General features: G+C 37.4%; 1 protein-coding gene across 2 annotated transcripts; it reads left to right on the top strand.

The window, feature by feature from the left end:
* The first annotated feature begins 11 nt into the window (after window positions 1-11).
* On the top strand, window positions 12-26,855 carry LOC139968607 (uncharacterized). Of its 2 annotated transcripts, none has more exons than XM_071972768.1 (9): window positions 12-163; window positions 12,134-12,947; window positions 13,517-13,657; window positions 14,264-14,437; window positions 15,240-15,275; window positions 16,718-16,819; window positions 17,434-17,584; window positions 21,228-21,283; window positions 21,990-26,855. In XM_071972768.1, the coding sequence occupies exons 2-9, from the start codon at window positions 12,135-12,137 to the stop codon at window positions 22,665-22,667; spliced, it is 2,151 nt and encodes a 716-aa protein (XP_071828869.1). In that variant the 5' UTR covers window positions 12-163; window position 12,134; the 3' UTR covers window positions 22,668-26,855. The 2 variants fall into 2 exon arrangements, with proteins under 2 accessions (XP_071828869.1, XP_071828868.1); XM_071972767.1 differs by lacking the exon at window positions 12-163 and adding an exon at window positions 186-259.
* The last annotated feature ends 1,063 nt before the right edge of the window (window positions 26,856-27,918 follow it).

Raw genomic sequence — 27,918 nt, 5'->3', positions numbered from 1 at the left:
CAGACAGCTGCCAAAAAAAAAATCATTGAGCATGTGGCTTGTATTGTGTAAAAGTATACATTTATTCCCACGCATTGCAGGGCTACGTAACAGGTCGTTTTTCCGCCACCTTCAAGATATTTCAAAACAAACGAAAAGGAAAACTCTCAAATCTGAAAAGAAAGTTCGTTTTTCAAGACCCATTCACTGGACGCTAAATTATGATATCAGTAACTACTAGGCTAGCCCTAGTCACGGTGCCTATTATCCGTGGCCTAACGTAAGCATGCAGTGACATAGGCTAGGCCTTGTCTTACTTAGGCCCATGCTAGGCCTGGGCTACCTTAGTTAAAATTTAGGTTTAACCTCAAATAAACTAGTTTGTTAGGCAAGGCTAACGTGTGGCCTCTCGCAACTTCGTGAAATTGAAGTAGGTAGAATGATGTCATGCATGCGAAATATACTGAAGCCGCGCATCCAACTAGTGGCACTCGGCTTGTACAGCAAGAAAGTACCGGGGTGTTTTACAAACAATACGTCTTTGACATAACTAAAGTGATAAAGTTGACATAAATCACCCGAAATAGTGATATCGTGTGTCAACAATGTGGCAGTGGACTAGTTTCACAGGTCATTCTTAGGTAGCAAAAGTAGAAGCAATTACATAGGAATATATAATTACTCTCCTAGTGTCGTCTGCTCAGCGGGTACCGTTGTTTTCCGCACACGTTACTTTCCGCTGAAACAAAATGGTGTTTTCCGCAAACAAATTTGTCAGCGGAAAACAACGTTTTTTTCAGCGGAAAGTACCGTTTCTTTTTGGGAGGAACAGAATGACTTACTGAAATTATTAGGCACATGGAAGGATTTAGGAAGATGGATAAGATAGGATTTGACTGTAACAGGATAAAATGTAGCTTCGAGACTAGATTTAGGATACAGTAGCTAAGGTTGTACTTGTAGCTTAGGCTGTAAGGCTTACTTATACAGCCATTTTATTTCCAGCGAAAATCAAAGATACCGCCTTTTACACCTTTTTTTTAAACCATCATTACGCGGGCCGAATTTTTAATACTTAATTAGATACTCATTCCTTCATAACGCGGGCGTCCCTTTGCCCTAGTATTATATGCTTCTTTAATAATTCGTAATTACAAACACCCCAAGCCTCCTCTAAATTATACGCAGCTTAACTTTTCTGACATGAACTCAGTCTAACCATCCTTGATCGACCTTCTTTGATACTTTCTCATGTTATTTTAATCATCCTGCCTGAATTTGGTATCTCAAAATTGCGGAAAAATATAGTGTACAGGCAAGTGAAAAATCGGTGTTTTCCGCAGAAGAATTTTTTCAGCGGAAAGTAATCAGCGGAAAGTAACGTATGTGGAAAACAACTGAAACCCTGCTCAGCTGCTGTATTGTTAATCGCTAGACCCTAGATATAGTTACCTAGGCTCCTAGACCAGCTACGGCTGTCCTCGGATGCGATATGACTAAAGCCTAATGACAACAATTATCACTACTTCATTTTACTTAAAACTGTATCCCTAAATAATGATAGATCCACATGCCAGAATAACATGGGATGACGGTTATGATGTCCTGGGCTTATCACTAACAATTCAATACTAGGAAAATAGGCTTAGCCTAACTTAGGCCTATGTACGTAGCCTTGGTGTAACTTAGGTTAGCCTAGGTCTTAACGTAAGCGTAGAATATTTCAGTCTATTAACATCTAGAATTGTACAAATATTCAAACACCTCCATTTGCAACATTTTCCCAACACTGTTAATTTGGCAAAAGGGCATAAGCAGTATAGACCGTACTAGTAATCTAGTTTTGCCAGGGATGTTTTGGACAGTAAATTTATAGGCTTTTTGCCTTAATTAACTCAACTATGATTTTAAGGCCTAATGATATTCACTGACCATGTTCGGACAAAGCTTTGTAGGCAAAACGACAAACTCAAGCCACTACGGGTGCTAACATCTCATCCTTTGATGACTGACTGAATGTAGACATGCATCAAACTTTTCTCACTCCCACTTAATAAGGTGGGATCTTTTCTCCTTCATAAACTACTATACTTTGCAACATTAACATTAAACTGAGAACTGCATGCACAGGCTAATATGGAAGTATTACACAAAAGGTGTGTGTGGGAAGGGGTTTGGGAGGGTTGCATTTTCCAGGGACAATTATGACACTATCTGAGAGGAGCAGTAAAATAAAACAAGCCAAAAAAAATGTTTGCCATGTGCCTCTCAGATACCAAAAATGACATTTTACAGACATTAAGAATTTCATTAAACACTCCACTTGCTCCAGTCACTAGAGGCAAAGAAAGAAAATTTTCAAAATTGGTTCTTAAGTCAGTAGTTAAGTACAACTACTCTTTCGAAAAGCAGGTAAAATTCAATTTCAAAGTCGAATGCACAATGTATGTATGAAGACGTACAAATGATCTGGCTTGTTGCCATACAACACAAAGCGCCCTCACTTTGTTCAAAGCTTCACTGCTTAAACACATGGCGATACACTGTATCAGCATTCTTCCTAACTGTTCAGTTTCTATGGTCTTTCTAAACATTAAGACTGTTCCAACAGATTTTGGTAGTTCAACTTAAACTGATGTAAAGGGAGCAACACTGCATTTAAGTAAAATACGTGAACTGTTTCACTGGAGGAAGCTATGAAAATGACTGATACACAGAATTAGACTTCCATGTTTACTTTTGCAAAGCGTTTTAATTTATTCAACATGACATTCAGCCTGTTGCCATCTATAGTGACTAAGGCCTAGATGTTCTTTAAATATATGACTGTAGTATGAAGAATATAAAGTAAGGGCAGGTCCAAGCTATTTGAACTGTGACGTACGGGACATTTCAGAGACTTAAATTTGTCTAAAAGTTATATAAAATCTATTTTCCAGAAACTTTTTCAGGTTTTTATATTTGTTATTGCTGCTACTTTATTACAAACTCATGAAGATTTCCTACACTTGCTTTAATTAGGTCCCATCTTAATTAATGTGCAGTGTGACGTACGGGACCAGAGAATTTTGTGTTTTTTTTACAAAAGAGCAAAGCTGAAACCGCTCTGAAATTAGGAGGGCAGTGATCAAGCTGTTATAACTAGTGAATAGCCTAACCTTCCAAGGGCTAAGCTGTAACATATTAGAAAAAAATATGAAGCCATTCCAGTACAGTGGTTACACAAATGAAAATTGTCCTGTGACGTACGGGACATGTGACGTACGGGACAATTTGTCCATATACAATTTAAATATACAATTAAATTGACTATTGGTAATTTCATGCCATATTTCCTTCTTTCTGGGATACGGAAAAGAGCAGTGACTGTACTTGTGAGATCATTCCACATAAAAAATGGAATGCATAAAGTATTAATCTACTCTACACATACATCAAGTGCTCATAACATCAATTCTAGCTTTTTTAGACCACAAATGATTCAAGATGCAAAGTTTTGGTGCAAAACTGTTTTGGTATGTATACTGTACAACACTGTATCATACTCCCCACTATTGACCCTGAAGTTGAAATATGATCCATCCCATTCAAATATACCAAAATGTCCACAGTAATGCCACGTAATGTCCATCTATGAAACTAGTACAACAAAGAAAACTCTATAGACTACTGGTTACCAGACCAAATAGTCAGAACATCAATTCTTGCTTTGTTAGACCACAAATGATTCAAGATGCAAAGTTTTGGTGCAAAACTGTTTTGGTATGTACAGTATACTGTACAACACTGTACCATACTCCCCACTAATGACCCTGAAGTTGAAATATGATCCATCCCATTCAAAAATCAAAATACCTGTATACCAAAATGTCCACAGTAATGCCACGTAATGTCCATCTATGAAACTAGTACAACAAAGAAAACTCTATAGACCTAATACTGGTTACCAGACCAAATAGTCAGAACATCAATTCTTGCTTTGTTTGACCACAAATGATTCAAGGTGCAAAGTTTTGGTGCAAAACTGTTTAAAAATTATATATACTGTACAACACTGTATAATACTCCCCACTAATGACCCTGAAGTTGAAATATGATTCATCCCATTCAAAAATCAAAATACCTGTATACCAAAATGCATAGGCGTAGGAGGCGGGGGGGCTGCAGCCCCCCCAACAATTTTTTTGGGTGAAAATTCGGGCAATATGCTGAGAATTTTTCGGGCACCTACTGGAAGAATAATAATATGCAATATGTTTTTCTGGGGTTTTTTTTGTAAAAATTCTGGAATATGCTGAGAATTATTCGGGCATCTACTGAAAGAATCATAATTTGCAATGTGTTTTTCAATTTTTTGGTGAAAATTTGGGCAATAGGCCTATGCTGAGAAGTTTTCGAGCACCTACTGAAAGAAGAATAATTTGCAATGTGTTTTTCAAATATTTTGGTGGAAATTCGGGCAATATGCTGAGAAGTTTTTCGGGCACCTACTGAAAGAATAATAATTTGCATTTTTTTCAATTTTTTTGGTGAAAATCTGGGCAATATGCTGAGAATTTTTCGGACACCTACTGGAAGAATCATAATTTGCAATGTGTTTTTCAATTTTTTGGTGAAAATTCAGGCAATAGGTCTATGCTGAGAAGTTTTCGAGCACCTATTGAAAGAAGAATAATTTGCAATGTGTTTTTCAAATATTTTGGTTAAAATTCGGGCAATATGCTGAGAATGTTTTCGGGCACCTACTGAAAAATAATAGTTTGCATTTTTTTCCAATTTTTTTGGTGAAAATTTGGGCAATATGCTGAGAATTTTTCGGGCACCTACCAGTGGCAGAGCGTCCATACAGTCAGAGGGGCGATGACCCCTGACGGACTCAAATGGACTGCTGGCGCCCTTTTCAGCTTTTTACCACTTTTTTCTTATTCGCGATTATCGACTTTTTTATTGCGCTCTCAAATACCTATTGACATTTTTCACATTTTGTTGGTGCAATTTTCTGACAAATGGCGATGACACTTATTTATCCTTCATTTTTCTGCAAATTAGCAAGGCCCGGAAAGGGTCATTTCCGGCGATCTAGGGAGTATCTTTACTCAAAAATTTCTGTACACTCCGCGCCAACCTGTGGTGGCGCTCCGCTTAGATAGTGTCAAAAGCACCCCTACAGACCCATTCTCTTCCCCCCCCCCCTGACCAATACCCCTCGCTCCGCCACTGGCACCTACTGAAAAATGAAGAATAATTTGCAATGTGTTTTTCAATGGTTAAACTGATATTATTATCATTATTATTGTAAGGACTTCCCCAATAATTATAACCAATATAGAAGGGTAATAACACGAAAAATGATTTTATGTTATTGGCAGGTGTAGTAACTGATGGATGCCTATATGATATGCACATTAACATGTAGAACGCGCGCGGAGCGCGCGAAAAAATTTTGGTTATATTTTTCGGGCAAGTCGTTACAGCCCCCCCAAATCAAATGAGGCTCCTACGCCTATGCCAAAATGTCCACAGTAATGCCACGTAATGTCCATCTATGAAACTACATAGTACAACAAAGAAAACTCTATAGACCTAATACTGGTTATTGGACAAACTCATGAGTGATTGTCCTATGCAAAATTGGGCGAGCGAAACTCTACACTTGTAACTAAAAATCTCAATGTCTACTATCTAAGTTCTGGAAACAAGAACATAGTTGCACATTATCATAGTCACACTTCACAACAGGCCTACAAAATTTTGAAATGCAAACTCAACATTCTTGAAGTCGTCCTCATTCAGTGTCAATGTTGAATAGTATTGTAGATGATTCTGTATCCCCCCCACGCACAATTGACTTCCCAATAGTCAAACAACACCCGGGCTGTTGGTGGTCATCAGTCAATAGTTTATTTGCTGCCATGATGTGCTCTTCAGGCATGCAGGGATTATAAGTTGCAACTACCAGCTTTCAACAAAATAAACTTGTAAGCGTTGGAAGGTTTCCAGTAGAGGTCCCCATTGGAGCCCATGCATGTTTATTATGTATAAATACAGGGTTTCCACCACACTATGTCCCGTACGTCACATTTTGTCCCGTACGTCACATTTTTGGTTCCTTGCTTTAGCAAAAGGAACCTATGCAGTCAGGTTGGCGTGTGTGTGTATGTATGTATGTATGTATGTATGTGTGTATGTGCGTGTGTGTGTCTGTGACACTTGCTTGGGTACGCTCTATCTCAATAAGGGAATGTTGGATTGAGGCCAAACTTGGACTATAGATCCGCCATATAGAGAAGGTGTGCCCTATTGTTTCTGGTGCCCACAAAGGTCACCAAAGGTCAGTTATGGTCCAAAAACCGAAAATATTAAAACTGCAATAACTCCCAGTGCCAATGTGTGACAAGATTGATATTTTGGGACAAGTTGTGAACTGGTTAGGGGAGCATTTTCAAACTTAACGGTCATGTGATCCGAGGTCACCAAAGGTCAATTAATGATAAAAAACTAGTATTTTTGCGATAACTTGAGAACGAAATGTCCGTTAGGGTTGGGAGTTGCTTCTATGTTATTCAATTGTCGACCTGCATCTGGGTGACCCTTGACCTCAATTTGACCTCTGGTGACCTTTACGTGTTTTTGTGGATTTTTACAGTTTTGATGCTATTTTCAGATGTCAAAGGTACCTTCTGTTCATAAATGTCAATAGGTTGACCCCGTGTGACCTTTATGTGCGAAGTTATATGGGGTCAAAGTTTTTCGGTCAGAGTTAGGATGGTTGTACAGACTTGTCGTTTTGTTTTTTGGAATCAGGAGATTAAACTACATCTGAATACAAGGTCAAAAGGTCAAAGGTCACATTAGAAAAAATGTGCTAATTTTGGGAGGAAACGAGCAAAAAAGGAAATGTTTGGTTTTGATGCTAGATTTGGATATCAAAGGTACCTTCCGATCAAAAATGTCAATTGGTTGACACCCGTGTGACCTTCGTGTGCGAAGTTATACGAGGTCAAAGTTCATTTTCAGACATTTAATGCAACAACTCCCAGTTCCAAGGTGTGACATGGTTGATATTTTTGGACAAGTTGCAAATGGTATAGGGAAATATTTTCAAACTTAACGGTCATGTGATCCGAGGTCACCAAAGGTCAATTAATGTTAAAAAACTAGTATTTTTGGGGCAGAAAATGGGCAAAGAAAAAATGTTTGAATTTGTATAGTTTGATGCTCTAATTTAGGTCTCATCAATCAAAAATGTCAATAAGTTGACCCAAGGTGACCTTTGTATGTTAAGTTATATGAGGTCAAAGTTAATTTTCAGACATTTAGTGTAATAACTCCCAGTGCCAAGGTGTTACACAGTTGATATTTTGAGACAAGTTGCAAATGGTATAGGGGAATATTTTCAAACTTAAGGGTCATGTGATCCGAGGTCACCAAAGGTCAATTAATGATAAAAAACTAGTATTTTTGCGATAACTTGAGAACAAATTGTCCGTTAGGGTTGGGAGTTGCTTTAATGTAATCCAATTGCCGACCCGCATCTGGGTGACCCTTGACCTCAATTTGACCTCTGGTGACCTTTTCGTGTTTTGTGGATTTTTACAGTTTCGATGCTATTTTCAGATGTTAAAGGTACCTTCTGATCATAAATGTCCATAGGTTGACCCCCATGTGACCTTCGTGTGCGAAGTTATATGAGGTCAAAGTTAATTTTCAGACATTTAATGCAATAACTCCCAGTTCCAAGTTGTGACAAGGTTGATATTTTTGGAGTAGTTGCAAATGGTATAGGGGAATATTTTCAAACTTAAGGGTCATGTGATCCGAGGTTACCAAAGGTCAATTAATGATAAAAAACTAGTATTTTTGCGATAACTTGAGAACAAATTGTCCGTTAGGGTTGGGAGTTGCTTCAATGTATTCCAATTGTCGACCCGCATCTGGATGACCCTTGACCTCAATTTGACCTCTGGTGACCTTTTCGTGTTTTGTGGATTTTTACAGTTTCGATGCTATTTTCAGATGTTAAAGGTACCTTCTGATCATAAATGTCCATAGGTTGACCCCCATGTGACCTTCGTGTGCGAAGTTATATGAGGTCAAAGTTAATTTTCAGACATTTAATGCAATAACTCCCAGTGCCAAGGTGTGACAAGGTTTATTTTTTTGGACAAGTTGCAAATGGTATAGGGGAATATTTTCAAACTTAACGGTCATGTGGTCCAACGTCACCAAAGGTCAGCTAATGTTAAAAAAGTAGTATTTTGGGGGGAGAAAATGGGCAAGAAAAAATGTTTGAATTTTTACAGTTATGCTCTATTTAGGTCTCACCTTTCAAAAATCAAAAATGTCAATTGGTTGACCTTCGGGTGACCTTTGTGTGTGAAGTTATGTATACAAGTTCAAAGTTAATTTTTTTTAATTTAATGCAATTAAATCTCAATGCCAAGGTGTGACATGGTTGATATTTTGGGACAAGTTGTGAACGGGGTGGTGGAACATTTTGAAACTTAAAGGTCATGTCATCTGAGGTCACCAATGTTATCATATCTGTTGACACGCTTGTAGGTCTCTTATATTTCTTACATTTTCGACGCCATATTTAGATCTCAAAAGTGCCTTTTGATCCAAAATCCAATCACATTTTGTGATCACAAAAGTGTTGGCTATAGTGTTGGTTACTTTATGGGAACATGTAGGACCACAATTACTTGGACTATTTGAGCCCAATCTTGCTTGATAATATTATGTGTATTGTCATATACCCCAAGCAAGGAACCACAGTGCCCTTGGGCTCTTGTTAAATTTGATAATTAGATTTGCAGTGAATATTATTTCAATTTTTTGGGGATGGATATTGTTGAGCAATGTTCTTAATTAGAACTTTACAGAATATCACAAAAAAAAAAATTGTTCCTCCATATCAAAACTTGAAAAAAGTGCTGAAAATTGTGACGTACGGGACATCAGTATTTGGACACTAGCTAATTAGCATATTTAATTAATGAACCCCCAAACATAATATGTCAAAATTATTGGAAGGAACTGTGTATCATGTCCCACATAACTTATATTCAATAAGTTCATATTGCTGGCAGCGAAATAGGATTCCAAATGTCCCGTACGTCACACTGCAATTTGAATTTATGCAAATTAGCTGGCTGTAATTGTTTGAATAGGGAAAAAAATTCAAAGAAATTATGAAAATCTGAAACTTCAATAATTCAGCTTTAACATGACACCACATTTAGGGTGTTTCAGTAAAGTTTGAAATTTGGCTTCTAGGGATAAAATAGCTTGGACCTGCCCTATATTGTTACCAAGGTTAAATTTTTTTCAAGGGATGCACAGAATGCAAGCCTTCACTAAATATACAAGTTCTTCGTATTGTGCAAAATTACTGCACTTCTACCAATAAAATGGGCCTGACACTACTTCCCACACAATGGCCCTACACTACTGCAGACACAATGGGCCCTGTACTACTGCCCACACAATGGGTCCTGTACTAATACTACTACTGCCCATACAATGGGCCCTGTACTACTGCCCACACAATGGGCCCTACAGTACTGCCTGCACATTGGGCCCTGCACTACTGCCCATGCAATGGGCCCTACACTACTGCCCACAAAATGGACCCTGTACTACTGCCCATACAATGGGCCCTGCACTACTGCCCACACATGGCCCTGTCTGTACTACTGCCCATACAATGGGCCCTGCACTACTGAATATGTATTTCTACCAGTTTTGCAAGACAAATTCATAATGTACACAATTCACAAAACTTCTAATTTAGTATTTAATGATTACAACGTACATACTAAATTTTGAACAATACCTACCGAACTGAGTTAACACAGTAATCAACAATAACAAGCGTGTTATAAATTCACGAGTGTTTACTTTTAGCAACTAATACTAAGTGTTGATGAAGTAACCAAGTTCTTGTCAGAGTCTGAATTCAAATTAATAATGGAAAGTGCCCTTGGCAGCAGCCAGTTTTAAATCAATGAATGTCTCAATATATGCAGTATAAAAGGAGCTACATTACAACAGGCTAATCAAGGGGCCCCAACGGTAAGGCTATTAATTTTCGGAATTTTCTCGATCGGTTATATTAATTACTACATGGCTTACTAGCAATTCATTAAATTACCTGTTATCACACGTGAAGTAGTACTGGAAACTGCCAGCGTGCAACAACAGGACCTCACAGAAACGGTCTGTCTTGTCATACGTCTGGCCGTCGGGCGATTTCCACTCTAGTTCATAAAATACTCTCCGGTCAAAAGGTTTCTGGCTTTCATTGGGTGGGTAATTGACAAAGATGTGCACATCATGGGCTTGAAGTGAAGGGCCAAGTCCAAACTGGAGGGTCCATCCTGGAGGGAACACAAATTACATATAATCATTCTAAGTACATTTATAGAAGCATTTGGGAATTTAAATGATTATGAAGGATTGATGTTCTAAAATATGGACAACAGGAACTGATGTCAAAAGCAAATTGATAATTGTTTAGTTGGTTGTACAACATCAAGGTCATAGCATAAATTGTAAACACCTTGCACAACATTCTTACCGTGCCATTTTAATATTGACACAGAATTAAAACACACTTCCATCAAAATTAATAATTGATTACTGTGTTTACACCTTTTTGCTTGCACACCTAATTTGGGAGGTAAATTACAGTCTAGTGTAAGAGAAGAAAATTATGTCCCACAAAAACATTAAAGTGATATTCATTAAAGATTTCATCCAGGCAATAGGGTTCTAGAACTAAAGTAGCTGGATCAACACATGAGAACTATATCAAGTTCATCCACTGTTGACTTTTTGGAGCCCTGTACATGTGATTACAAAATTTTCAGATGTTGACTTATGACCTTTCACTTCCACAGAAAGCAAAAGGGTTCTTGAACTCAGTAAAGTTGATCCACGTACCATGTTGTTAGCTCAAGCAAATGTACTGTTTTAGTTACCATATTCAAAAGCCAAGGCATCTCATACACAAAATAACATGTATTTCATAAGAAATGCAAAGCTGACAGCGACCTCCCTCCCCTGAACTCAAGCTTTGCTCAAAACCACTTTCCTATTATGTCGTTTGGTTCAATAACATAACAGCCTCTAAGCCAACATGAAGGTTATCTTATATGTACAAGTTCATAAGCATAATATCTACATTAAGGATGAATTGAAACTCCCTTAAATTAAATAACCAGCAATACATTGGTATATGTGCAAGTGAGAATAACTTCCCTTACCCAAATCTCAGATCTGGGCAAGATATAAGAATCCAGATCTGGGCCAGATATAAGAACCCAGATCTTGGCCAGATCTGGTATATCAATCTGGGCCAGATCTGCTCCAGATTTGGAATTTATATCTGGCCAGATAAAAAATTGGGCAGATATAACTTGATATTTAGAAGTTTAATATGGCCCATATAAAATGTGGTAAAAATCTGGTAAAATTTATTGCATCCATATCTGGGCTAGATAAAAACCTTATCTGGATTGACTAATATATATTATACTGCATATATCTGGCTTTATATGGCCAGATAAAGGCTTGATATGGCCAGATTAAATCAGATATAAAGCCAGATCTGGGATTTCGGTAAGGGTTGTGTTATTCAGTACTACAGTAACAAAAAAAGAAACTAAGTAAATTATGTCATTTTATAAATCTTTACAGTAAAGGAAACTCCAGTTACAGCATGTTAATGTACAGATCTCTCTCTTTGCAATACTAATGTTTTTTCTCTGCAATGTTGTAGCTTCAAAAACATGTTTGTAAGGATAGCTTAGGTACCATTGTTTGTAGACTGATCTGTTTTGATTGGTGTCTGTACCTTTAAATTCCTTTCCAGATAGATGATTGTGACTTTACTAAGATTTAGTAAGAGCTCAAAATGGTAATAATTAAGTTTGTGAAACTGGGCCTGACAGTATCTCATTCCTGTTGTAAGTTTCAGTAAATTTTTATACATATTGTTCATCTGTCAGATTGTATGTTAGTTCTCTGTCTCAACACCTTGGGGTTTGCAAGTTGGTAAGTAGGGTAGCACCACTTTTGGCTATAAAGATTGAACCAAATGTTGTTTTCTATGTGATAGATTAACTTAGGTATTACCTTAAACCAACAGGATGGAGTCATTTGTAAATGACGAGGATGAAAGTGGCAATACTGACGAGGAAGAGGGGGAAAGAAAAGAGGCAGAAGAAAACTTCTATCAACAGATTTACTATCAAACATATCACTCATCACTTGGTATCACTGGACACACGAAAGAAACGACAAAGGTGAACGAGATCAGTCTAGACAAATCTTACAACTCTACACATCAAGAGGATCAAAGCAAACAACAAGATCAAAGAGGAAAGCAGAAGAAGAAAGGGAGTGAATCTTTAAATCTTAAGCTAGGAAGGAATTCAGATTATATTAAGAGCGGTAATGTCCGTCAGGATGACTTATATGGAGGGGAGAAACCGAAAATTCGTCCCAACGGAATAGACGTACGTAATTTCAAAAATGTAAGCCAAGAACATTGTAATGCAAAGAATTCTGCAGAGGTGGTCAGAAATGGAAAGAAGAACCAAAAATCTAAGGACTTTGTTTCATCATCGTCAGAGATGGGTAAGAAGGGGAGGCTACATAATAGTCAGTTTTCTTCAACCAGAGAGAAGAAACTACCATCTCTGGGAAAGCTCATGAAAGGATGTTTCTTTTCATCAAAGCGTTCAAACGGTTTCCATAGTGATGATGAGGATGAAAGCAGTGTTGAGCTGTGCGGTTCCGAGGGATCTGTTTATGATGAAGTTTGGACTGTAAGCTCTGACACGGATGAGGATCAGTACTGTGAACTTGTAGACAGCAGTCTGGATGATATTTGGGAAATGATAAACGAGGATCCCGGGATCGAGGATCCCAAAAATGAAGAGAGAGCGAAAGAAGCAAAGGTGAATATAATAACGCACAAATTTCCTTGATTCTTTGGTCCTTACTTTGCACTCAGTCCGCCAATGCTGTTGTGCTTGAGTCATGTAATAGGGTTTATTTAAACTTTGAATGTAACAAAAGACGTGTTAGTAGCAAACTGACTAGAGAGAAATAAAATAAAAAGAAGCTATTTTACCAGTAGTCTTCTCGTGACCCAATGTCCATTCCAGCCAGCCTGAAGTTATTATTTTCTTTATATCATATAGTGAAACTGAAATACTCCTGAAGGAATGCAAGTGCTTTTACTCAAGTATACTTTTGGGTTTTGATGACAATTATATGTAAATAATTTAAATAAATACCTTTGTTTGAATAATTTGTAATGCTCAATAGCTGTGGTAATCCATTTTCTGTTTATTTCAATGGTTTTTTTTTCTGCAATGTTGCAGCTCTCTGTTGTAATCTCTTGTTAATCCCTACTGACTCTCAGTACTGTTTTTTGGTTACATCCCATTTAATATGGCTCTTTTTCATGCTATCTCAGCTCCCTCCTACGTTAACAATCTATCATTCTATGTTTTCTGTGTAGAGTATACAACAACCCAGTGCAGTCAAAGGTCACAAGAAATCTAGCCTTGGTAAAAACAGATATTTCTCTGCCACGGATGATACAAAATGCACTAATTGCTTCAGTTTCGGTCACGTGAAGGATGTGTGCCCAGAAGCAGAGGTAAGATACATTTTCTTCCAACTCGAAGAGAATTATGTTTTAAAGAGCCTTGAATTGTTCTCCTGCAAAATGAATTACTCATTATTACTAGATGGATGTCACATTCCGACAGCATATTATTTGGCACAATGATACAAACTTTCAGTGTTTTTATGAAGTTTCATTTATGTATCTGGCAACACTAGAATAAGCAATATCTTTATAATGGTGTTACAGTAGGAATGTTTCACTTTTCTTTATAATGGCTTATCAATCTTTTTATCCACATCAGAAGATCACCTTCAAATACAAAAAATAAAGTGCATGTAGTTAACGCAGAATTAAACATGGAGACCTAAGTTTTCAATTTTTGAACATTTCAAGAATGATTTTGCAACAAGACTGAAAACTGTTTTCTTTCCTGGATAATTGTAGGATTATCTGATGACTCATTTACCTTCAATTAAAATTATGTACCAGCATTAGCAAAATACGAGGTCAAGGTTTTCAACTGGCATTGTGGGATACTTTTGCTTGCCTACGAAATTAATTTCCTACTTGTTTGATTCAATTATGAAAGATTCCTGCTCTAGACATTCATAAAATACCTTTTGTTTTCTTTAACAGAGACCTGCAATGTGTGTTTTATGTGGGGTCAGAGGTCATATAAGTTATGATTGCCCGGACAGGCTTTGCTTTAACTGTGACAGACCAGGACATCAGAGCAGAGATTGTTTCTATCCACCTCAGAAGCCTTATCATCAGTGTTTGAGATGTAAAATGTTTGGTCATCGCCAAGAGGTAACTCTTAATCCTCTCTTTGTCCCTCCACTGTTTATCTTCTACCTCTCCTCTTCCCCTGTTGGTTTCTTTCTTTCTTCTCTCCATCCCTTGTCTACTAATCCCTTTACATCTTTCTCTTTGTGTTCACCATGCTCATTAACCTGTCTGTATTCTGTGCGTGTTTTTGTCCCTTCTGTTACTGTTACTTGTCATTTAGCCTTTGAAGATGATCCTGCTAGGATCAAAACGTCAGGCCAACTTACTTTTACACAAGAGGTAACTCTCACAAGGCTTTGTGTGATAGTTAAGGGGAAACAAAACTCCATTATCATTAATATATGTTTTACATGTATGATTGTGACAAACAAGTTGGTATTTGTAGAAAGAGGAGACTAATAATGCTCAGCACAACTTCCAACAGCAGAAGCTAGACTTACATTCTCCTTTGGCCATCCACATTTGGAGTTGTTTAACTTGAACATGCTCTGAAACTGTCCATATGATGGTTCAAGACATCTGGCTAGGTAAAGATAGTATAAAGACAATTCAACTTTGAAGTGAAAATAAATGGCAAACAGTCGGCACACACGGCACAACTCTTCACTGATTAACTGCGACATGGTAATCATGAAAGGACAACAAGTTAAACAATCACTTCTCTTATGATTTAATTGCTGGTTAAAATAACTGAATGCTTGAATTTTGAGTAGATTGCTTTGGGTAATCCGCAAGCCAGGTAGATGAAAGAACGGTGAACCATTTTGCTGTGTTTCCAAGTGTTTGTATTGAATTGACTTTTTCTTTATCTTTTGTCTCTTAGATGTGTCCTGATCAGTGGCGACAGTACCATATGACAGTAAGTACTGTTACAATGTTCTCAAACATTCAGGTTATGGAGTATATTTATTAGCTTAGTTTAATTTAGTTTAGTGTACCTCAATTGTAGTATCCCAACAGTGCCATATGACAGTAAGTACTGTTCCAATGTTCTCAAATATTCAGGTTATGGAGTATATTTATTAGCTTAGTTTAATTTAGTTTAGTGTACCTCAATTGTAGTATCCCAACAGTACCATATGACAGTAAGTACTGTTCCACAATGTCCCCAAATACTCAGGTTATGGAGTATATTTATTAGCTTAGTTTAATTTATTTTAGTGTACCCCAAGTGTTAGGAAGCCAAAAGAAGGTCATGGATGAACACCATCTTATACCAAGTGTTTTCTCTTCGATAGGTGGTCATAGAATTACTAGACAGGCATGTAATCACCACAATCATTCCTGTCCCAGGGTCCCCCCTCTCCCTCCCATCCAATGGAACATGAGCAGATTCATATCTGCTGTAGCTAGCAGACACACTCCACCCCCCTCCCCCACACCCACCTCCCCTTTGGTCTTTGAAAAAGTGTCTGGAATTTCATTTGTTTGAAATAGTGGGAACTATGGTTAATAGCATATAGTGTATGATAAAGGGTATAGTGTATATAGTGTATAGTAAAAGCATATAGTGTATGATAAAGTGTATGACAAAGGGTTTGTTCTTTAATATGTTGGTCTCTCATGTTTCTTAGGCCTTATCATTTTTCAATGCTGCCCTCATTCCCACTAGTGAATCTATAATGAAAGGAATTTATTTTTTGCTTGATACTTTGGTATCTTGATTGGTCTATTTCTTATCTCAATTGTTCATAAAAAAATACTACATAATAACAAGTTTGTTGTTCTTTATAATGTATTAAGAGATTTTTGAGAAGATTGTGCAAATTATTTAAAAGAAGCAAATTAAGTTATATCAGACTGTGAAATGTAGAAAGGACTGCAGACTCAATTCTCCATAGCCAGTTACAGGCAGATTAAGTTACATCAGACTGTGAAATGTAGAAAGGACTGCAGACTCAATTTTCCATAGCCAGTTACAGTTCTAATATAGTGAGAGCTTTGGGAAAGTATCTTTTTTTTTTTTTTAGACTATTACCCACAAGATACAAACAGTTGCTCCCTTCCTTCTTACTTTCATCATTACATGTGATGTCTTGTTTAATTGATATTATCGAATTGTTTTCAATATGTGTTGCAGATTAACCTCAGGTTTAGCTTTTATTTTTTTGCAGAAGGTTGTCCCTTCCCCCTTCCCCCCTTCATTACTTTAACCCCTTCATTGTTGGATTCTTTGTCCAAAAGCCAAGAACAATTTGTTGTTACGGTGATCTCAGAATTTGTCTATTTTTAATGAAGTAATATTTCTTACAGTTTCAGATTTACACTTCTTCTTTCTCGTTTTTTATTTTTATTTTGCAGACCGAAATTGATGAACTTGTGACGGCCGAAATAACAGATTTAAAACTCACGAAGATGAAGAAGTACTGCTACAATTGCGGGGTCAAGGGTCATTTAGGACATGTAAGTTAAGCTGTTTATTTCCTCCAAAAATGGCTGCAAAGTTTGTTTCGTTTGTCTTCTGATTCGTTAAGCCGTTTGAATCAAGATTGATTATCCTCAAAGTCTCAAGTTACAAGAAGTCCGAGATGGCGATATGATGTTAATTGTTGGAAAAACCAAAGTGCAATCATTGGATGGTTTAACCCTACTGTAATGTATTGTAATGTACAGTACCCTGTAGACTCATTAATATCATCAGCTCCATCTACGATGTGACTTATAATACTTATTCACATCAGTTTTGAAATATGTTCCTCATAACTAGAAGAATAAATTCCATGTCATTTTGTGATTACCTGCATACACTTAAATATGTAGATAGCCAAAAATGAATTGACAGCCCCAAAGTATTTATTATTTATGAGTAGTACTCGAAATGTTCTGTAAAAGTTACATATGGCACAGCAGTAGTTGCAATTTTAGGTTGTCAACCCTGGAAATCTTTGGAAGGGATAGTAGAAGATGTGGAGAGCATTATGGCATTTTGTAGTTAGCATTTTCACTTTATCTAAACTGGGAGAAAGTTATAACTATATCATCTGTTAAAATGACAACTGTTCTCTTTTTCCAAACAGATGTGTAAAGAAAGTAGAATGCCTTTACCAAAAGGAGAGAAGATAACATTATGTACAATGCCAATAGTTTGCCAGTACAAGAAACTCAGGTATCCGAAAGACGGGACAACAGGGTCAGAGAGGCGGGATAAGATCAACCAAGAAAATGGAGGTAGGTTTTTAGTCAACCAGAGCAAAAATTTCTGGAGGACAAATATGTCCACTATTGACACACTTTGATGCATAAATCTGGTCAAGTTTCATTCACTACACTTTCATGGCACAGACTTTCCTGGATGGATCCTGAAAAAAGCCATAAATTGATAAAATCAAAGTCCCGAATTGCCCCAATTTTCTCATCAAGATTATAGTAACTGCCCATTCCCTCTTCTACCTACCCTTATCCCTCTGTACCATACCTCACCAGGAAACACCTCGAGCTAGTAACAGTTGACTGTAAACCAAATCATACCAAAGTTGACCTTAGATAATCTAAATATGTAAGAATGCTACAGTTGACCTAAGATGGATGGAAGCTACAGTAGAACTTTTCATAACAAATTTTGATGCACTTTATGCTAGAATCCCTTTTAACACTTCAAGCATTTTTATTATTTGAAACAATGAAGGTTTGCATATGTTGAAACTGTACATCATCAAATCTGGATTTTTGATGGGATCTTTGATTTGTGTTGTGACGTTTGTCAGATACGCTAAGAACCATTTGATGTCCTGACCACTCACAATATAAAATCAACATGTTCCATGTTACTTTAACAGGGCTTTTATTTTCTAGTACTTGTTAGATTCATTCAGGCTTGAATGATTCCAGCAGATCTCTGCCAAAGATTATAAGATACCGTTATATCTCATATGCTGTGAACCGCAAAAAAATTGGTAGAAAGATCAATGCATCGTTCATGCATCAGAGTAAGCTCTGAAGTTTACCATTTGTGTTTGAAATGCAGGTCCGTTTGTACACAATAAAGTTACAACTGAGACACATGTACATTGCAGCATAACATGTAGCAAGAAGTGAATATTGGTATGAAATTCTGTATCCAACTGTGATAACCAAATATCAGTGTTAGTCAATATAAATGTATATGATGATCAGATGGCATGCAAAGTATCAGCCCATATTCAGTAACATGAACCAGTTCGTTGCTGTTTGTACTCAAACCAATCCCATTAAAACGTCCTTATAGGCATGACCACCCCACTGTATGTATCTGCAAAGAGACAACCAACTCCAAATATAAAAGTCCTCATAGAGACAACCAACTCCCATTGTAGGTCCTCATGGAGACAACTAACTCCCATTGTAGGTCCTCATGGAGACAACCAACTCCCATTGTAGGTCCTCATAGAGACAACCAACTCCCATTTTAGGCCCTCATAGAGACAGCCAACTCCCATTTTAGGCCCTCATAGAGACAATCAACTCTCATTATAGGTCCTCATATAGACAACCAACTCCCATTTTAGGCCCTCATAGAGACGACCTACTCCCATTTTAGGCCCTCATAGAGACAATCAACTCTCATTATAGGTCCTCATGGAGACAACCAACTCCCATTATAGGTCCTCATAGAGAAAACCAAGTCCCATTTTAGGCCCTCATAGAGACAATCAACTCTCATTATAGGTCCTCATGGAGACAACCAACTCCCATTGTAGGTCCTCATGGAGACAACCAACTCCCATTGTAGGTCCTCATGGAGACAACCAACTCCCATTTTAGGCCCTCATAGAGACAACCAACTCCCATTTTAGGCCCTCATAGAGACAGCCAACTCCCATTTTAGGCCCTCATAGAGACGACCTACTCCCATTTTAGGCCCTCATAGAGACAATCAACTCTCATTATAGGTCCTCATGGAGACAACCAACTCCCATTATAGGTCCTCATAGAGAAAACCACTCCCATTTTAGGCCCTCATAGAGACAATCAACTCTCATTATAGGTCCTCATGGAGACAACCAACTCCCATTATAGGTCCTCATAGAGACGACCAACTCTCATTATAGGTCCTGATGGAGACGAACAATTTTATATTACAATAAACCAGATTATTTTTGCTGTCAATTTGACTTTCAGATGCAAAACAAGGATATTGCTTTAGTTCAATGATGGGTCTTGTACCTGATAATTGTTTTTTCACTAATTGCTACACCAGAAACAGATCTTAAACCAAATGTTTACTACATCAGTAAACTACAGTAGCCTCCACTGGGAATCCATTTTCATCTCTCGAATAATGTCCTCTTGAAAAGCGTCATAATATCCATTTATAATGAAGACCTGTACATTGTGTCAGTAATCACACAGTATGAATACTGTGTTTTGCATGATTTAATCCAATTTTGTATTTTTGTTTCCCTGTGGGAATATATCTGGGGAATGACGTCACATATTATATAAAAATAAGTTGCATGTAAATGAAGGTTTCATGAGCTGTTTGCATAATTAATACTGAAAGTGGATGTTGATAACAAGTAAATAACCCTGAGGGTTAGCATTAGTGGTTAGAAAGAAACAAGAAAAGGATTCGTTTCCTTTCCTGTTATTAATATAGTTATTGTAATTCCTCACACTTTTATAAGCCCCACCACTCTAGATGTCAACCATAGAGTAATATAATCCTTGGGAGTCATATTTTTTGGGGAAAACCCATTAGCGTAGTTTATCTGGAACAATTTCAATGACCAGAGACGTAAACAACTTGCTGTTGATTTCTGCATGGTTAAACTCTTTGGTGCTTGCATTTTGCAATATAATCCTCCTCATCCTCAAAGGAGTTTCAACTGAAGAGGTATCTTAATAGTTTGTGGCCTTTTATGTCTCCAGAAAAGTTTACTATCTTAGGGAGTCTGTTGTTTATCAATACAACCTGGAACACTTTCTCTATACCTACGATATTGCTGTTGCACATAACCATGCTAACCTACTTTTCATCTTTTTGTATAAGAATTGAGGCTGTTTTTGTCAGTCATATCTGTCATGGCTAGTCAACAACTTATAACTTTAGGATGAAAACAGGCCTGGTCCAAGCTGCAGAATATTGCTGCACATGCACAGGTGTGCATGCAGAGGTGCAGCCTCCTTCCAAAGCCCCAATGTAATATCCTTCTTCTGCTTCTTGTAATGGTCCCAAGAGAGACAATCTCTGCATGCACATATCCATGCATTCATCAGTTAAGCATTCTTATAAAGTTTAAAAACGATATTTCGTTCGGTTTCGTTAAAAAAAAGAGAATGACTTCCAGTAGAAAATTAATTTAAAATGTTGTAGACCCTGTAAGCAACACTGTTATCAGTCCAATTTAGATCTCCATACCACTTTTAAGTTTTGAGAAATGACTTTGAACAGCCAAGGCCCATCAGTTAAAGTGGCTGGTCTACTAGAAACAGGACTTTTGTGGCCACAAATGATACTCTGACAATGCACTTTTCAATTTGTCAAGATCAAGTAGTCCATATGAAGATAAAAGAACATGCCTTTGGTTAAGTTATCACTTAAATAATGAAGCACTTGTGGCCCGTTGTTCAAGTCAGCTGTCTTTTGAATGTAGAAACATGACATTTGTGATATCTCCGACATCGGCCACATGGCATAAGGTGTTTCTTAGCTGTTTGGTGAAGTAGTTTGTGACAGACATCTCTATCACATATTCATGACATAGTCTGTCACATTTGATGGTTCTATGGTTTGGCCCCCTTTTCAGTGACATGCATATGTATTATACATACAGGCCATTTTTCACAAACTGAACAATTTGATGATGTTTTTTCTTTCATTTTATTTTTCAAGGTTTCAAAAGAGATGGAGTTTATGTGGTGTCATCAACCGAATCTTCATCTGAGGAGGTAGGTCAAAGGTCAAGTCTTATTATTCAACCCTCATCACTGCTCTCTGAGTATACAGCTGTTGTTTTGAAACTACACAAATAAATTTCTTTTAATGTGCTCCCCAGTGCTTTCACTCGGTTTCTTCAGTTAACTGTGAAACACTCAACTGAGAATTGGTCTAAAGTTGTTTGAATTGATTGGGTATGGTTTATTTGTTGTACTTACTGATAATTGAGACTTGCATACTCTAAAGAACAATTAAAAAACACCCAAGTAACTCCCCCCCCCTCCCCCCTAGTGAGAGCCAGTCATGTCAATGACATTTATTCAGGTCCAATTTGTTTAGTATAACAACAATTGTTTCTTAAAACAAATAGATATTTTGCAATAATATTTACTTCAGGGACACTAATGAGAAACTTAGGTGAGCTTTGAGTAAAGATAAAATACAAAAACAAAACACGGAATGAAGTGAACCAAACAAAAATAAGGGATAAAATTCTTTAATTCTTCAAGTTGAAGATGGAAGTATCACCAGAGCTTTGTTTTGTGTCCACTTCAGGCTGCCAGTAGTTTATATTTAACTGTATTGTGAGGTTCAGATTTATATATGAAAGTAAACCTCCATTTGATAGTTTTACTTAGGTCACTCAGGAGTCAGGAAGCCAGATAATGCTTAGATAAAAATCTTGTTCATTGTTAACTTTCTATCATTTTTTGACAGGACTTGAACAGAGGTAGACAGAAAAAGAGAAAATTTGACTATAATCAACAGTTGGACAGCTTCAACTTACCATCATTTTATCAGAACAAGAACAAGAATCCAAACTTTGCACAAAAGTTGAGAAGAGGCCAAAATATGAGTGTATTTCATAGACTTGGAGACACCTCTGTTGAACATTGTCAGGGAAAGAGCCAGATTTCTGATTTATTAGTCGCTGGTAGCCATGGCAACCACAGAAGGAAAGGCAGGATCAAGAGGGGAAAGAAGACATACTTTAACGACAGTGCGGAAAACGAAAGGAAAACTACGACCGGCCATTTCAAGCTCTTGATGGCGGGGTTTAAGAAAAAAGGTAAAGTGAAGAAAAAGTACGGTAAGATCCGGAGCGGAGATGACTATCGAAAGGAAGGGAATATGGGTTGGTACGGCGACGACCTTTACCCCTCGCTTCCTCCTAACATGTCAGCCATAAATGGTGTTGCAGGGAATCAAAGTGATACGAAAAATAAAAACTTGAGAAATAATGCAAAGAAGAAGAACAAGAAGAGAAATTCAAAGTATCTCCAACGACTGAACAAGACTGCGGAGAAGAATGGTAGTAATTTCTTGAAAGGAAAGAAGAATGATATTTCGATAAATTTCAACTCAAATGGGCAAAGACAAGTATACTTGGACTAACTGTCTTGACAAATGATTTATCTCTTGTTTCAAATTCTCTGCCAAAATTGATCTTGAGAGGAGGGGGATTGGGGAGGGGGGTGGAATCTCTGCCAAGATTATCTGGAGAGGAGAGGAAGGAAGGGGGGGGGTTGGAGGGGGTGTAGTATGATAAGACCACACATTTGAAGAATGTCATGATTATGGTATCATTGCCTACCTGTGGTTTTCTAAAGAGACGTTCAGTGTTTAAGTATATGATATCGTCATTAATTCCGACAGCAGAAAGCTTATAAAACAGATTTCTGTATAGGTTATTATGTGCAATTTAGATAACTATTTCCAGATAACACAATTACACTTTTGGATCAATTAAAGTAAAATATTAAGCTCACAATTGCTAATGCTTATATTAAATAATAAATAAATATTTTTTGAAGTTCTGTATTTCCAAGGAGTATTGTGATAAACTGTGAAACGTAGATCAGTCCTTCCAATTGTGAGGTTTCAATATGTGAAACTAAATGACATTGTTGAATGTGATTGAAATGAAACACTGAAGTGAGGTTTCAGTATGTGAAACTAAATGACATTGTTGAATTTGATTGAATTTGAAACACTGAAGTGAGGTTTCAATATGCAAAACTAAATGACATTGTTGAATTTGATGGAATTGAAACACTGAAGTGAAGTTCCAATATGTGAAACGAGATGACATTGTTGAATTTGATTGAATTGAAACACTAAAGTGAGGTACCAAATAAAAGTTTACTTGACTGCACTTAAAACACTACTGTACTGTTTCACCAGGGAACACTGTTGTATTGGACTACTTAACACACTACTGTACTGTTTCAACAGGGAACAGTTGTATTGGACTGTAATGAGTGTTGCAACCAAATGCTGCAGTGGTACTCTTTCACTAGATGGTTGTTTTAGAAAGAACTTAAACAGACTAGACTTCACTATTGTATCAAGTTACACTGTTGCTTTTAACTGGCAGTACAACACTATTCTGCTAAAGACTGCACTGTTTTACAAGAAGACACTGTTTCCAGTGATTATACCAAACAATTATTCTGTTGTACTTGATTTCACTGAACACAAACTGTTGCATCAAATGGTACTGTTGTAACACATTCTATTGTATCAAATGATACTGATCATTGTAACACATACTGGTGTATTCAAATGATACTGTTGTAACATGTACTGTTGTCACATATGGTATTGTTTTATCAAATGATACTGTTGTAACACATACTGTTGTAACACATACTATTGTAACAATGATACTGTTGTAACATACCGCTGTATCAAATGATACTGTTGTATCAAATGATACTGTTGTAACGCATACTGTTGTTACGAATGATACTGTTGTACTTTACGTACCTTTTCATCAGACCATACTGTGTTTTAGCAGACAGCACTTAACACTACTGTTATACCAGACAACACTGTTGTACTCCTTGTACTGTCATACCAAGTGAACTTGTTGTGCTGTTGTAGTAAAACCTGTACTGTTATACCTGAGGACATATTTATACTACTAAATTGTACAGAGCCACTACAGTACCTTTTTGTATCTGTTTTGTTGCAATTATATGAAACTGTTGCAAATAGTTGTACTAGATTAAACAGCCAAAGTAGAAGGCAGTTTTTGCATCACATGACACTGTTGTACCAGTTTATACTGTCACACTGTTTGCTTTTCTTGCCTGAGACCTTTCTGTTGTAGGATATGGTGGTACAATTTATATCATTAAAAATGTTGAAGTTAAAGTGCATATTAGGTTAAAACATGCAGGCAAGCAAAGCCGACATCAGTGGCCTGTGTGGGAAAGATGCTTGTGATTAACAACTTCCCGAAACAGCTAAGTAAAATCTTAATCCAATATAAAGAGATATCTATTTTCAATATTCTACACAAGACAAAACTGAAGACCTAAGCAAGTCTAAATATCGCATTATTGAGCCACTCATAGTGTAGTGTTTAATAATTGTAGTTCGTATATTGGACATTTGGATTTCCTGTAATAGTTCAGCAAACCCTATTGTCTGTGGTGGAGGTCATTTGGGGTCAGCAGAGGGCAACTGAAAATATCAAAAGTGCTGTATCTCCAAAACCAGAACATGAAAGGAGCTCATTCATGCATGGTATTATAGCATGTAGGTCAGAGTTCATTTATGGTCACCAGATATTAGAACATATTTCCTCAGTTGCTGTAGCAATCATTCGATGATACAGTATAAACTTATTAGGCAAGGAATCACTAAGCCTGCTGGCTTTCTGGTTTTCCTTTACGACCTGCAGTTAGTCCATTAGTCTAATACTGGGGTTATGTACAGTCCCTCTACTGGTGTTGAAGTTTCTCTAGATTTGGTACAAGTTTAAAGTAGTGACAACTTTGATCTTTTCCTGGTGATTACTAATTTATCTGTGTCCATTTAATTGGTATATTGTTTAGTAATTATCGTTTTGTCCATTCCACCATACGTCTTAATTATATAGTGTTTGGTTCCCTCTAAATCAGTACAAGATCTTTTCAAGGTCCATCTCTACTTTGATTTAATTTGAGAGGGTGGTGAAAGGAATTTTCGTTCACTAGCTGTTTCAGCAGGTAGTTTGTGATTGGAGGTGACTTTTGCGTTAGGGTATTCTTTATAGTTAGCCTGGTAATCCTCCTCAGAGGATGGGGGTTAGAGTGGGTGGAGAATAGTCACAGGATAAATCTCAAGTACTTTTTTGTTCTGCATGTGCTCAAACTAAAGCATGTAAACTGTGGCAATGGTTTGCAATGATGTAATAAATGTATGACTTAGAGCAGACAGATAGGCATTGTTAGAGATCTAAGTATGCTTAAGGTTGTCGGAATTACAGATGAGTGAGTATGACAGGTCGTATGCGTCGCAAATAATTATACTATGAAAAACACAAACTGCACGTGTAACTGTTGCCAAGGAAACAAATGTTTATCTAGACAACCTTTCTTGTGTGTATAGCTTTGATCCAACAATTAGCCCTTTGTGTGGCAAAGTGTTCCACATTGCTGCCATTTTGAGTCTGTAGACTTAACAGCTTGGTTATGCACTATTCATCACACATAAAATGAAAATTTTTCAGTCCGAAAATATGTCTAGCTTCCTTTTTTATTCCTCGCCAGAGGCACAAGGAAACTTTGTGATGGTGATGGCGTGAGTGCTGATGTCTGGTGTGTGACACCTTGCCTTATTGAGTACAAGAACACTAGTGTTCTCTGGGAAGATCAAAGATCATTTGAGGTCAAAGTCTGAAACCTTGTAAACATGATAACTCTAAAAGAACATTTTGGTTGAAGTTCATACTTGATATGTAGATCCCTCTTGTTGAGTACAATAGCCTTGTTGATATTTGTGGAGGTCAAAGGACATTTGTGGTCAACAGAGCTTGCATGTAGCAGAACTTGGACAAGATGATTATTGCAGGGTGCAGGTGACATGTAGGCTCAGTAAGACATGGTTTACAAAACAAGGATTCAATAACGAAGTTTAAAAAATCCCAAAGTGAATGTGTTCCAATGGGTTCCCATGATCACTGTGCAAGAACCTACAAAATGATTTGCCATGTAATGTGACATCCTGAAGCCTACTGTCTCTGATAGAGGTCTGAGGTCATTTGAGGTCACCTGATGTCAAAGTCTATAAAATAAAGTCAATAAGTCAATAAAATTACATGCTATGGTACTTGGCATGTTGCTGCAGATTGTTGAAAACAAAAACCCTGTAATTATCTGTGGAGGTGAAATGTTATTTGGGGTAAAATTCTGAACCCCTGGTTAACAGGAGAGCTCCAAAGAGCAAAGTTTGAATGAACTGCATCATTGGCATGTAGGTCCTACTTTGGAAAACAACACTATGTGGTTTTGTGTGGAGATCAGTGGTCATTTGAGAGAGGTCGTAAGAGGGCAAAGATGAAAACAACCTAGAGAAGTAACCTTCAAAAGTAAACAAACTTACTTTTGAACTTACTAAATGAACTTTATTCGTAGTTTGTTGACTTCATGGTCATAACTTATAAGAACCCTGTTGCCCATTTATACAATTGAAACATACTAAGCTGTGAATGTTGATGATATTTACAAATTTGTCAAAATGCAGCTTCTTCAGAAATATTGATTTCTTCTGTGTACAAATCATTAAATATAAAATAAACATGAGCTTAACTGCCATGACTACACCATTCATTATTCTGTTGCTAAATGCACTAAATTGGAAATATGTAATGTCATGCAAAGTGCTATGACAATGTGGGTTTCACCTATAGTATTTTTGTTAAACAATTACATTTCAGCCACTGGGTTACCCCTTTTACTGTGCAAAAGTATTGAGATTCTGTAGAACTGCTGCTGTAGTTTTACTGGATGCCAAAAAAAAGAGGCAGAAGTTGGGATTGAACCAGGGACCTTGTGGTGCAAAACTTTCTTACCTACCACTAGACCATTAGGGGAGACACTGATGAAGCAAGCTTTTAAAATATCTAAAGATCCAGTTGTTTGGACTTAGACAATTTATAAAACTTTTTCTCCACTGATCCTTGTCAGGGAGAGGCCCTGCATCTCTCCTGGTCCGCGTGGGAACCTTGTCAGGGGGAGGTGGGGCCGGCAAACTCACCTGGTCCGCGGGGGAACCTTGTCAGGGGTGGGGGGGCGGCGAAGTCCATGGGCAGCGATCACTCACCCAGGAGTTGCCTCAACCAGGACTTGAACCCAGCAAATCAGGAATGGCTTGTCGGCGGAACTGCCGATTACACCATTTTGGTTCCCAACAAATAAACTTCGTTTCTAATATTTATACTTCCATTTGCCCCAAAGAACAGAAAAGTAAAAGGCTCTGGCTGGACTTGAACCGCAGACATGGAGCATGTCTGACTCTCTCAGTTACAGAGCACTACCAACTTGGCCACTGCAACTGTTGAGAAATGATGCTCGTTTCTAATATTTCAACCTCAGAATGGAAGGAGAAAAGAGCAGAAAATAAAAATGTTCTCTTGGGGGCTTGAACTCACGTCAAGGAGTTTGTCTGATAATCTTAATTACAGAGCACTACCAACTTGGCCACTGCAACTGTTGAAAAATAATGCTTGTTTCTAATATTTCAACCTCAGAATGGAAGGAGAAAAGAGCAGAAAATAAAAATGTTCTCTTGGGGGCTTGAACTCACGTCAAGGAGTTTGTCTGATAATCTTAATTACAGAGCACTACCAACTTGGCCACTGTAACTGTTGAGAAAA

Source organism: Apostichopus japonicus, chromosome 6, assembly GCF_037975245.1.
Source record: "Apostichopus japonicus isolate 1M-3 chromosome 6, ASM3797524v1, whole genome shotgun sequence".
NCBI lineage: Eukaryota > Metazoa > Echinodermata > Holothuroidea > Aspidochirotida > Stichopodidae > Apostichopus > Apostichopus japonicus.
The sequence above is the reverse complement of the archived record's forward strand: the minus strand, read 5'-3'. Positions and strand labels throughout refer to the sequence as shown.

Coding starts and splice junctions, on each gene's coding strand:
- LOC139968607 (XM_071972767.1), top strand. CDS start 201: ATGATATCAGTAACTACTAGGCTAGCCCTAGTCACGGTGCCTATTATC. Junction 260..12,133: donor CCTATTATCCGTGGCCTAAC/GTAAGCATGCAG, acceptor TTAAACCAACAG/GATGGAGTCATTTGTAAATG. Junction 16,820..17,433: donor TCAAGGGTCATTTAGGACAT/GTAAGTTAAGCT, acceptor TTTTCCAAACAG/ATGTGTAAAGAAAGTAGAAT.